This window comes from Arvicola amphibius, chromosome 3 (assembly GCF_903992535.2).
Source record: "Arvicola amphibius chromosome 3, mArvAmp1.2, whole genome shotgun sequence".
In the NCBI taxonomy this organism is placed as follows: domain Eukaryota; kingdom Metazoa; phylum Chordata; class Mammalia; order Rodentia; family Cricetidae; genus Arvicola; species Arvicola amphibius.
Genome location: NC_052049.1, coordinates 144701723 through 144713926, shown reverse-complemented (window position 1 = coordinate 144713926; position 12204 = coordinate 144701723). Strand labels below are relative to the sequence as shown.

The following is a 12204-nucleotide window of genomic DNA, read 5'->3' as shown; positions in this document are numbered from 1 at the left end:
TTCATAATACAAGCTGCCAGGGAAAGAAAAAAAAATCGATAACCCTACACAGCTGTAATGCCTATAAATATGTATCACTACAGTGATCACTCTGATGAGATATCCCTAAAGACACAAGGGTGGCACTCTTATATTGGCAGTAGCCAACTTGTGTCTACTTAACAGGAGGGAATACATACCGGGTGCTGAAAACCTAGTCAATTGCCTGAGGCTAGTGAGGTCATGAATATTAGAGAAGAACCTTCTACTGCCACCTTCATATACTAGTATAATTTCTAAGTGCATTCTAAACACTCACCCTTATACTCAAGGATATGCATAGCTCTTGTCACTACCAAAGAATCTTATCTTTGTAGCAGAGAAGATCATTAAGAAAAGCTACAAGAGAACAAGTATTAAGAAAATACAGAGAACAAGTGATCATATAGTTCTCAGTACAAATTGATACCTCAATAATAGAACCCTCATACTTAAGGCTGAGGGGCACCTCAAGAGCAGTGTGAATACTGCAAGAATCAAAGGACTGGGAAATCTGCCGTGCTGCTGTATCTCCTAAAAATGATAAAGAAGCTACACACATGATACTTTATCAATATGGCTGCCTAAACAAGACATGAAGAATGACAGCACCAATAGATGTGCTAACATGGAAGGGGAAATATCATGGGATCTCATTCCTAGCCAAAGAACTACAGACAGGTAAAGAATAATGAAAGACAGAATTAGTCTTCTACTGGGATGAGCCCCCAGTTGATTTTCCGATGTAATGTGGTTGCCCCCACCCATGATATATATCCAAGAAACATTAAACACACTCAGCCATGGTGTGTGTGTGTGTGTGTGTGTGTGTGTGTGTGTTTGTATAAATAACTGAAGAAAAAGAAGCAATGAATTTGAGAAGGAGCAAGGGGGGGAGTTGAAGAATGAGTGAGAAATTACATAAGTAAATATTAATTTAACTAAAAAGAAAGCCTGGGTGAAGATCTCCTATGGAGATGGCTGCTGTGAAATTTGGAGAGCTGGTGTAACTAGAGCATATGATAAAAAAACATTGCTTATAAAGGTCATAGCAGATGTCATGCCAGAAGCCATCAGGAGGTCTGACGTTGCTGGTGCTAATAGGCACAGGGACACTCAATATTTTCAACAGGAGTAGGAAAAAATGTAACAGATGAGAAATATTTTGGATATTTCAAGCATTGATGACTGTGGGGAAATGAAGGGTATTAAATTTCAGAGAAATAGAAAATCTGGGCAAAGACTGAGAACCTAGTTTTTGTGAATTTGGTGTGCTGTGGAAGGAGGAAGAGGTTACTTTTTAGCTTTGATCTTGAATGGGTGAGTAAACTATACAAAGGTGCATAGATTTGTGGAACATGCCTGCAGGGCTATGTGTAGTTTACAGGCCATTTAGAAACAGATCCTGACAGTGTGAGATGTTTTCACAAGAGCAACCAGGGCAATGGGGATGTAACCACCTCACTACATATAAGGAGAATGGTTGAAGTCCACAGAGAAGCAAAGCCTTGTGGGTGAGCAGAGTCATAACCTATGAATAAATGGACAGACATAATGCAAGCTCTAAACTTACTTTTAAGTGACAGAATAACACAACTACACATAAAGCTCTAACATAAACCGTTCCATTACTCTCCCCTTAATGCTCTTTATTGTTTTTTTTTTGTTTTTTTTTTTTTTTTACTTTTGTTACCTCTGCTGGGTAATAATGTGTGATAGTTGATTCTAATTTTTAGTTTTGCAGCATTAAGACCCATCGGAGACAAGCGTCTGAGAGTGTCTGTGAAGGATTTTTATTACTACGTTAACAAAATGAGAATGCCTCTTTCAGTGAGGTTGGCAATAATCTAAGGTTTGGGGTCCTATTTTATTCCTAAATTTTTTCATACATTTTGATTTTCCTTTCGACTTCCCCAGCTCCTCCCCGTCCCCCTACCAACTAAATTTTATGTTCTCTCTCTCCCTGTCTGTCTCTGTCTCTGTCTCTCTCCTTTTTCCTCTCTCTCTCTGTCTCTCTCTGTCTCTCTCTGTCTCTCTCTCTGTCTCTGTCTCTCTGTCTCTGTCTCTCTCTCTGTCTCTCTCTCTCTCTCTCTCTCACACACACACACACACACACACACACACACACACACACCAAAAAGAAAAACAAAGCTATAGAGTTTGTGTTGTCCTTCACTCCTGGTCATGAAGCCTACCCTTGAGTGTAGTTGATACACCCAGTGACACTTCATGGAGGAAAGCTTTGCCTGCTGATATTAATTGCAAATGGCTTCTTGGTCAGCTGTGGGCTTCAGTGTTGACCCATCCCACAGTGCTGAGACCCAGTCTGACTTTAACTCTGTCTCTGTGTTGTCACAGTTCCTGAGTTGATATGTGTACCAGTCCTGTTATGTCTGGCATATACTGTGTCCATGGAGTCATCCACCTTCTCCTGGGTGGAGTTAGGCTATACCTGTTTGTTTTTAATTTCCATGCCTGGCTTGGAAACCATGACCTTGAACAAGCTACGCAGCACTTGATCACTGATGACATCAGAAGCTAAATTTTTTTAAAGGACTATGTTCTGTTCTAGGTCTAAATTGTACAGCATAGCATACAATAAAAAGTATCATAAATAGTAATTGAGTTTCTATTTTCTTATTAAAAAGCATAGTAATGTGTTTTTAATTGCTAGAATATGTGTCTTTCAAGTATTTATGGGAAATATCTTATTTGGCAATATCACAAGTGACAATGTTATAGTGTATCCTAATTAAGGCCACCTGATGTTTTAGCTATTACATTACTGAAACCAGAGGATCACTCGAACTACTCAAAATTAAATCTTCCAAAATATGAATATTTTATTAAATGACATCAGTTAAGAGCTGGTAGCCAATATCAGCCTTAGGCACAAGTGGAAGTATTTTTTCCAAGATATGAAACTTCTAATTCTAAATGATTGTCAAAAAGAAGTTCTTCCTTCTTCGGGTATTTAAATTTACAAACTGCTTTTATTTTTAGACTACTCCTTAAGGTGTAAGGAGCGCCATTTGCACAACAGTTCTGACAGGCTGACGCTGCCCTGGCAACGTAGTTTCATTGACTGAAATTCGGTAGCAGATGAGGCTAGAGCTGTATGCATGCATGGGTTCTGGAGCTGGCGGGTTTGAAATGTGTCTGGGCCAGACAGGTGGAGGGCAGAAAATGTAGGAACTTGATGTTCTTTCAGGAAAAAGCAGCTGAATGTGCTAGCACAGTTTTAAACAGGGAATTTCCCACAATGTGGTAGAAAGGCCAACCATGCTTGATTTGAGGGTGCTGTTCAGAGGCCATCAAGAGTAAATGAAAACTAGAGCATTGGAGCCTAGAATTTAAATATACTCTGCTATGACCTCTTCATTTTCAAAAATGAAGGCAGCCTAGATGGAGAAAGTACACGTATATCACTTGAACTTAAATCCACCATTAACTGCTTCTATTTTATGAGTTCTTAAACAGGCCCAACAAATGCCCTTGTCTTAATTATCTCCCATGTGAAACATGGCTTCCTGTAAGATTTGTCCAACTAGAAAAATATAAATATGTCAACTGTTTGGCTAAGTGTTTGGCAAAAGTAGGGGTTGGGGAATGGCTGGATGGTAGGAGGTTGTTTTATTTGTTCATTCGTTTGTTTGCTTGTTTTCTCCCATAGTTAGGAGTTTTTCTCTGTTGGTTGTCCATAAAGTAGATTTGAGGGAAGACATGGGTCCAGGTCATGAATGAGGCAATCATGACAGTTCTTTTAACATTACTAACTCTAATCCTCTTCATTTAATTCAGCCTCAGCAACTGTTTCTTTTACTTTCTTTTAAATTTTTGTAGGATTTCATTGTGTAGGGTCTCATTCAATAGCTGACTGACCTGGAACTCACCATGTTAACCAGGCTAATCCCGAACATATGGAGCTCTGCCTGCCTCTGCCTCCTTCTGGAGCCGAGGCTAAGACTAAAGTCATGTGCTGCTATACCCAGCCCAGCAGCTATTCCTTGATATTTTTCTGCATACTGAATATTAAAATAACAGGAAGATCAATCAGGGCTGCTCTTTGACTTGCCCTACAACTGAAAAATAGCACAGCCCTTATGAATAGGAAATACAATGTCAGTTCAATGAACTCATCTTAGCCTTTGATTCCAAATTCCCAGGGATTAATGACCACAGTGCAGCCTTAACCTCTCCCCTTTCCAGCACATGTGTATGTACTTTATGACAGTACTGACTCTCCTGCCTTTCCTCACTGCTACCTAGTCTCTTTGTTCATTCCCCATCTCTTTTTCTTTCTATCAGTCTGCGTGGCAGTGTGGAAAAACCACCACATGAGGACGGTCACCAACTACTTCATAGTCAATCTATCCCTGGCGGACGTGCTTGTGACCATCACCTGCCTTCCGGCCACCCTCGTTGTGGACATCACTGAGACCTGGTTCTTTGGACAATCCCTCTGTAAGGTCATTCCTTATTTACAGGTAATTCTTTCTTGAGCCTTTTTAGAAATTATTTTATAATGAATTAAGAAATAAACATAGATATTCAGAAAGTAAGCTTTTAAAGAAGCTAATACTTGAGAATTGTTGAATAAACAACTTCATGCTCCAACAAAATAAAGGCAATGATGCTGTTAATTACTTCACAGTCTTTATGATTAAATAAATCATTTAAACAAAGTAATAATTAAGCATCTTCTAGATCAAGTAACCATGAGCATTTACTTTTCAATAGTCAAGAATATCAGGATTTTTCCCAGTTATTTTTCATCCTAAGGAACTAAAAGGTATTTGATCAAAGAAGGGCATCAGTTCTGGGTTGGGCATATCTGTTCTGCCATCTCCAGATGGTATATTATCAAGTGAAATACATAGACTCTTGGCAACTCACTTACTGAAAATGGTAATTTTAAAAAGATCTACCTCCTATAGCTGTTGTGACAGATTATTTAGATTGTTTATGGAAGTCTCTTGTTTCTGTGATTGCCTCATCATGAGCGTAAAGCAATGTACTCAGAGTAAGACCCATTGACCAGCACCAGATGTCTCGGTGATGAGCAGTAAGCATAGCCTTTCTATCTCTGTCTGACAAGTTAAAAAAAAAAAAAAGAAAAGAACAAACACTTCTAAAAGAATCATTTTCTGACTGTATTTATAAAAGTAAAGTCTTTGATAAAATGATTCCTGATAGTGACCATGGCAACACAAGCCTGAGAGCTGTGTTCACTTTAGGAAATAGTGAAGGAAAACACAGATTGTGTTCCCCTTAGGAAGTATATAGTGAAAAAAAAGTGGGTGGCCCCTCTGTATCCTGTGCAAAAGTCCCCATCTACCCCTGTCCTTAGTACCTGAACCTTTCTAGGTGGAGATCATAATGTTTATAAGAAGAGATAATTAAATTCAGAAGAGGTCACAAATACCCATTACTAGAAATAGTTTTAAATATTCTTTAGAACCAAATGTTAGACTTTTTCAATTCAGCAGCTCCTCAATAGTCTCTTAGAAGAAATATTTTTAAACAGAAGACATCATCTATAGTCTATGTGAGGATGCCACAGAAATAGAAAAGCTACATACATGCATTAGGTTTAATTACAAGGTTGGTTGGGCTAGCATGCTAAGAACTGCCAGTGAGTTACAAACTGAGCTGTAATAAAAATGATGGAGAAATAGTAAATTGTACAACAGAGAAGAACGACATTTTAGGAAACAATCCAGTAAGAATTTATAGCTGAATTTATATGCAGTCATAGTTGAATTTGCATACAGCTATGGTTGAATTTACACACAGAAATTGGAAAAAAAATCAAAAGCAGCAGAAAATTCTAATATTTGAGAATCCCTCTGTTATTTCCGGTAAACTGTGTTTCTCTCAGCTCCGCTAATCATCCAAGAGAAAATGTCGACTCCCTTTGGTTTAAGGGTAGCTTCAACTGCCCAGATCCTCGGTTGCCTGGCAACCTTCATGACATCTGTCTCGTGACCCAGATGTCTTGATAGAGGGGATGATGCAGTGAGAAAGTATCACCTGTACTAGGAATGTGCTTCCTGGCTCTGATACAATCAGAGCTTGCTGTTCTGTGCACCTCCAAGTTTCCTGGAAGGATTAAACAAAAAACAGGAAGTAACATTAACAGCAAGGATGCACACAGAGCTGCTCTTAGTCACTGGCGTCATTATTTGCCCATGTAACACAACTTACAGGCACGTTCTAAATGTCAAAGGACAAACAGAGATGCTGGCTCTTGCGTGAACACAGTCCAGTTTACAATTTCCACAAGAGTACACCAATCACAGACTGGAAACAAACTGTACCCATCCCGAAATTCATTCAACATGACCTCTTGTTCAAAGCATGGAAATGCAGCAAGAAATTCATGCACTGGCACAACCAGTGTCTCCAAATCACCTTTGCCTTAAATTTCAAATGCACACTAACAATTCTTCCATTTCAAGTCAAGTAGTTTTTCTCCTATTGCCACAACATAAAACTAATTGCTTTTATATAAATATTTATGTATCTGTGTATATAATAACTTTCAATGTAGTCAAGCTATACAGGAGTATTTGATTGTATTTGGCTTTTATTAACTTGATGTAAATGTTTTCATTTTTCTTCTGAAGCAATACAGCTTAGATTTATGAGCGATATTCTATAATACTCTGGCAAATGCTTAAATTACTTAAGAATCATACAAATGTAATAAATTCAACCGAATAATTAAAATACCTTTCTTAGATATTATAATTTGTAATATTATAACCAATAATACATATTAGATCTTTGATGAACAGTCTTCATATACTTTACTCCCTAATACTAACGGGAGTAATTGGCTTTTTTAAGAGCAAAGGCACCTAAACTTTTCAATGGTTATCAACAATCATAAGATTAACTTACCCCTCCAAGAGTTTAGAAACACTACAGGTTGATTTTTCAATGGTCTTTCTTTAAAAATCCAGAAATCAAGACTCCAGAATGAAAGATTAACATCATACCATCATGATAAATGTCATCATTATAAGTCTAATAAATAATAGCAAACACACAGCACTTGTGTGGAAGCCTTGAGTTAGGCATTTTGCATCTTAATTAACTCTATAATTCCATAGCTCCTAACCTTAGCCCTAACCCTAACCCTAACCTATTAAAGGTAGCTTCATACTTGATCATGCTGGACTCAACTGGGTTGAAACGATTATTTCTTTAAATTTCCAAGTTGAAGAATCACTTGTGATATTATTTGCATACAAGTCTATATGGAGAGGACCTAGCCTTGTCAGTTTGGTTGCTCACCTTCCTGGACTTAGGGGGAGCTGGGAGGACCTTGGACTTAACATAGTGAAGGGAACCCTGATGGCTCTTTGTCTTTGGAGAGGGGTGGAGTGGGGGTATGGGTGGAAGGGAGGGGAGGGAAGGGGGAGGAGATGGAAATCTTGAATAAAAAAATGAGAAAAAAAATCAAGTTACTAATTTTGTCAGTGAGCAAACTATAGGGCAAATACTCATGTATAGAATTGTCTTTTAATGTAATGTAGACTTCTGTTTGTATGCAATATACTGAAAATAAATAGTATCAAATTACCTTTTATTATTTTAAAAATGAAAAATACCTATTTATGCTAATGAAATATAATCAGTGAAAAATCTACACAATAATTTAAAATACACATGCCATGTCATTCATTTTGATTGAAGAGAATATACCCATGTGTAATTTCTTTCTCTCTGAGACTACTGTTTACACTATCAGTAGAAAACTACAAAACAAAGATAGTAATTATCCACACGTTATAAACTAAGCTTTCAATGTGAGAAAACCGCAAGGTTTCAAAGCACTTCACATCTGAAAGAAAATACAATGTTTCCTGATGCATTTCTTGTTTTCTATTTTTATTATTCATTTTCTTAGCAGGACAGTCATTTACATGAATGAATAGATAGAATGGGTTAGCTGGAATTCACGTTTTTCTGCTGTGACACCTCGCTGATAAGACAAATGCTATCTTGTTATCTTTCTGACACCTAGTAGTTCTCCTGAACCATGTTCCTTTCTTTCCCCTTTAGACCGTGTCCGTGTCTGTGTCTGTTCTTACATTGAGCTGCATTGCCTTGGACCGATGGTATGCAATTTGTCATCCTTTGATGTTCAAGAGCACAGCCAAACGGGCCCGAAACAGTATCATCATCATCTGGATTGTCTCCTGCATCATAATGATTCCTCAAGCCATTGTCATGGAGTGCAGCAGCATGCTCCCTGGCTTAGCCAATAAAACCACCCTCTTTACAGTATGTGATGAGCACTGGGGCGGTAAGTAGTTGTCCACGTGCTCACATTGGCAGGGTATCTGCAAATACTGGATTAGCATCACTATAGCCAAATTGGGATTCTATATGTTATTAGCATTTGTTAAAAGAGCTCAGCAAAAGGGTGAAAATAAAGTTGAAGCACAACACAGTTTCATAGATAACTCACATCTTTTGAAGGTGCTTTATGTACAGTTTTTAATTTTCATAAGTTTTGCAATAGAAACAAATAGGGAAGTTTATTCGATGACTCATTTTTGGTTACTTCTTAAAGTTTTTAAAACAAATGAACTAGTCAATGATATATGTCAAATTGTAAATTAAAAATTTAGAACAATAAATATAAAAGTTTCTCAAAAAGCAAAATGCAGAGGCTATCTTTGACCCAGTTATCCCATTCCTGGGCATAATCCTAAAGGACTCTGTGTCTTACTTCAGAGACATCTGTGCATTTACAGTTAATGCTACTCTTCAGAATATTTACAGTTAATGCTACTCTTCAGAATATTTACAGTTAATGCTACTGTTCAGAATATTTACAGTTAATGCTACTCTTCAGAATATTAAGAACGAGAATCAGCATAGATGCCTAAGAAAGTGTGGCACATATCAAATTGAATTTTATCCAACAACACAGTTATGGACAGAGAAAAGAATAATAGAAATTCACCAGACACTTCAGTATGGCATGTACTAACTACACATGAAATTTGAAAGGAACAATCTGAACTCTTCTAGATAATTGCACTACAATTGTTCATACTTACATAATTTGCATATTAGGGAAAATAATTGTTAAATAGACACGCAGTCACGTTTATAAAGATGAATCAAGCCAGGTGACCTGGGAGGCTCAGGTAGATAGATCCTGAATCCTAAACCAGCCTGGGCTGCACAGTGATGTTCAGTCTTTGAAAAAAAAGAATCAAAACAACCAAAACACATCAAAGCAGAACTATACTAAGTAAAATTTTAGAATTCAAATTTCCTGTTATTCAAGATATTAAATATATTTTCAATGAGTTTTACTCTTTTCTAACATTGTAATGCTCTTGCTTTTTTTGTGTATCTATAGTATTTTTAATAAGTATTCCCCTTATTTGATAATATAGACAAAAATAAACAGAACGGAAAGTTCATAAATATTTTCCTCAAGTATCCTATGTCCCATTTATTTAATGTTCAAACAAGATCTAGAGCATCTAGAGTGTGCTAGGCACTGGGCCTAAGAGAACGCATTCTCCCGCGAGGCTGAGAGACAGAGCACAGCATGTTCAATGGACTTAGGTGCCCGATACTAGGAACACAAAAGAGAGAGCAACTTCGTTCCCAGCCATTTGGACAAATGTTTACAAAGGAAACGCCAATTTTTCAGCAAAGTATTAAAAATTAATATGAATTCTGCCAACTAGGATCAGGGAAGGGATATCCGAGGAAAGAAAAAGGTGTGTTCAGGAAGTAAGAAAACCCATTCACTGGGCCCACATCTTAAGGAAGAAGGAGAAAAGAGAGAAGACAGATTCTCCGGTACAGCAAGCCCAAAGAAATGACTTTAACAGAGAGTTGAAGTTTTCCACATAGTTTCTTCACAGTAAATTATAGCTAGAAAGCATCCTGTATTCCACATCCCGACCCTTCAGCCCTACAGAGATTACACTATTTCTTCAAGATTAGAAAGGCATGTTTACATGCCAGTTGCAAGAGTCCTACTGAAATGTGAGGGTCCTTTGATCTTCTGGAAAGGATCCTTAGAGAAAATACTAAGTACTCAGGTAATGCCAGGGAAGATTTTCTAAGGTATTTTGGAATTGAGTTTCATTTATATGTTCATGTAGGTAATATAAATGATTGCTCTTCATTCACAATCAAGTATCATTAACCCCGTTAATGAAAAAGATTACCAAACTACATAATCCTATAATCAACAAATGTAATTAAATACCATGTTGTGGTTTTATAAATCTTGTACCAATAAATATAAATACACAAAATTTATATCTATTTCTAGTATTTTATTATCTAGCTTTTAGGCAGATTATCAAAGTCATTAATAAAACTATTGGAAAGTAACTTGATAATGGCCCACGGTTACTCAAAAACATTTCTAAAGGCTAAAATTAATTGATATTGAATATATAAAATAATCAGACAATAAGAACTATTAATTTGTTTTTCAGCTCTTAAGTTATAAATTATCAATAATTTACTACTTTTAAGGAAAATGTAAAATAATTTAAAATAATTTCTGATCATTTAACTCATTATATATCTTATCTAAAATGCCCTCTGTTCATGGAGATTATTTAAAATTATTTAAAATTCCGTGCTCAAATTGCAAGGTTAAATGTCAGCAGAGGCATTATAATTCTCTTAATTTTGCTCTCTATTGCTGTGGCGAGCACAATGACAAAGTCAGCTTGGGAGGAAGTTTATTGCATCTTTCAACTTATACTTGATCATGAAGGGTGGTCAGAACAAAGACTTGAGGCAGGCATCTGAAAGCAGAAAGTGAAGCACAAGCCATAAATGAATGCTGCTTGTGGGCCTGCACCCCTTGACTTGGTCAATCTGCTTTATTATACAACCCGGGGACATCTGCTCAGGAATGCAGTGACCACAGTGGGTGGAACCTTCCCACATTAATCGTTAATTAAGAAAATTTCCCCACAGACTAGTTACAGGCCAGTGTGGTAGAAGCGTTTTCTCAATTGGGATTGACTCTTCCCAGATCACTCTAGCTTATGTTAAGTTAGGGGAAAACAAAACAAAAAAAAAATAAAATAAAATAAACAGGACAAGAACCATAACCATAAAACCACATACCACAGAAAAAAAAAACATAGCTTATAACGCTACTTCTCTATACGGAGGATATCCTGAGTGCCATTTAAACCAATTTCAACACTGGTAATAGAATACAGTAATTCCTACTTGAAATAAATTTATGATCTGGGATTCTTTTTTTTCAATCTGTCCCCTAAATCTAACAAAACAGAATTATAAACAGCTGTGCTTTAATTATTCAATGATACCACATAGAAAGAATTCTCTTTGGCCTCTATCAAATCACTTTGGGAAGTAACTCAAATAAGTGCCCTTCACTCATGGTGCAAGATTACTGGGAAAGTTTTAATGACAAAATTTCCAGGTTATAATCATCATATTCCTGATTGTTAAAAACAAAAAGTCAGATAATACTAACAAAAAATGCAATATATGTATGTGTCTGAGATGTTCTTTTTACTATGCAATGTGTGTCTGTATTACCAACTTCATTGCTCCTGAACTTCACTATTGGCTATATTTATTGTTTGCTTCAGTCACATTCCTCCATATTTATAAAATTGTGTAATTTACAGAGTTATGTTCATGCTTTCTTGCTTAGTAAATGAACATTTAGTTCCTCAAAATAAAGGAAAACTACACATTTTTCACACTCAGTCTAAGAAGTAATTATCTTCATAACATGTCACTTCATCAAATGTTATGAATATGAACTATTTACCAAAAATTGTTCTAGACACTGGAATTTTATCTGAGAAAAGGTCTCACTCTATATTCCAAGACAATATTGAGACTCATTTAGAAACACGAGCTATCTTAGAACTCTTTTTTTTTTAGCCCAGGTTGTCCTAGAACTCACCCTAAATATTCTAGGCTATCTTCAGCCCCATGATTCAACACACAAATGACTACTGCCTAGGCCACCTGAAAGCTAAGGTTACATGATCCACCACAGCCAGCAATCTCTCAGATCTAACAAATTGCACTTTGGTCGTCTGACCAAAAAAAAAAAAAAAAAAAAACCTAGAGTGAACCTTCTTTGTACTCAGACTAATTATGGTTTTTGTCTTATTATGAGGGTTAGAAAGT

General features: G+C 36.6%; 1 protein-coding gene across 1 annotated transcript in view; it reads left to right on the top strand.

Annotated features, from left to right (window-relative positions):
- Positions 1-12204, top strand: part of Hcrtr2 (hypocretin receptor 2) — an 88272-nt gene that overhangs the window by 51892 nt on the left and 24176 nt on the right. The window contains exons 2-3 of the mRNA XM_038324146.1: positions 4327-4505; positions 8092-8335. Of these exons, the coding sequence (XP_038180074.1) occupies positions 4327-4505; positions 8092-8335 (423 nt within the window). The remainder of the gene's footprint in view (positions 1-4326; positions 4506-8091; positions 8336-12204) is intronic.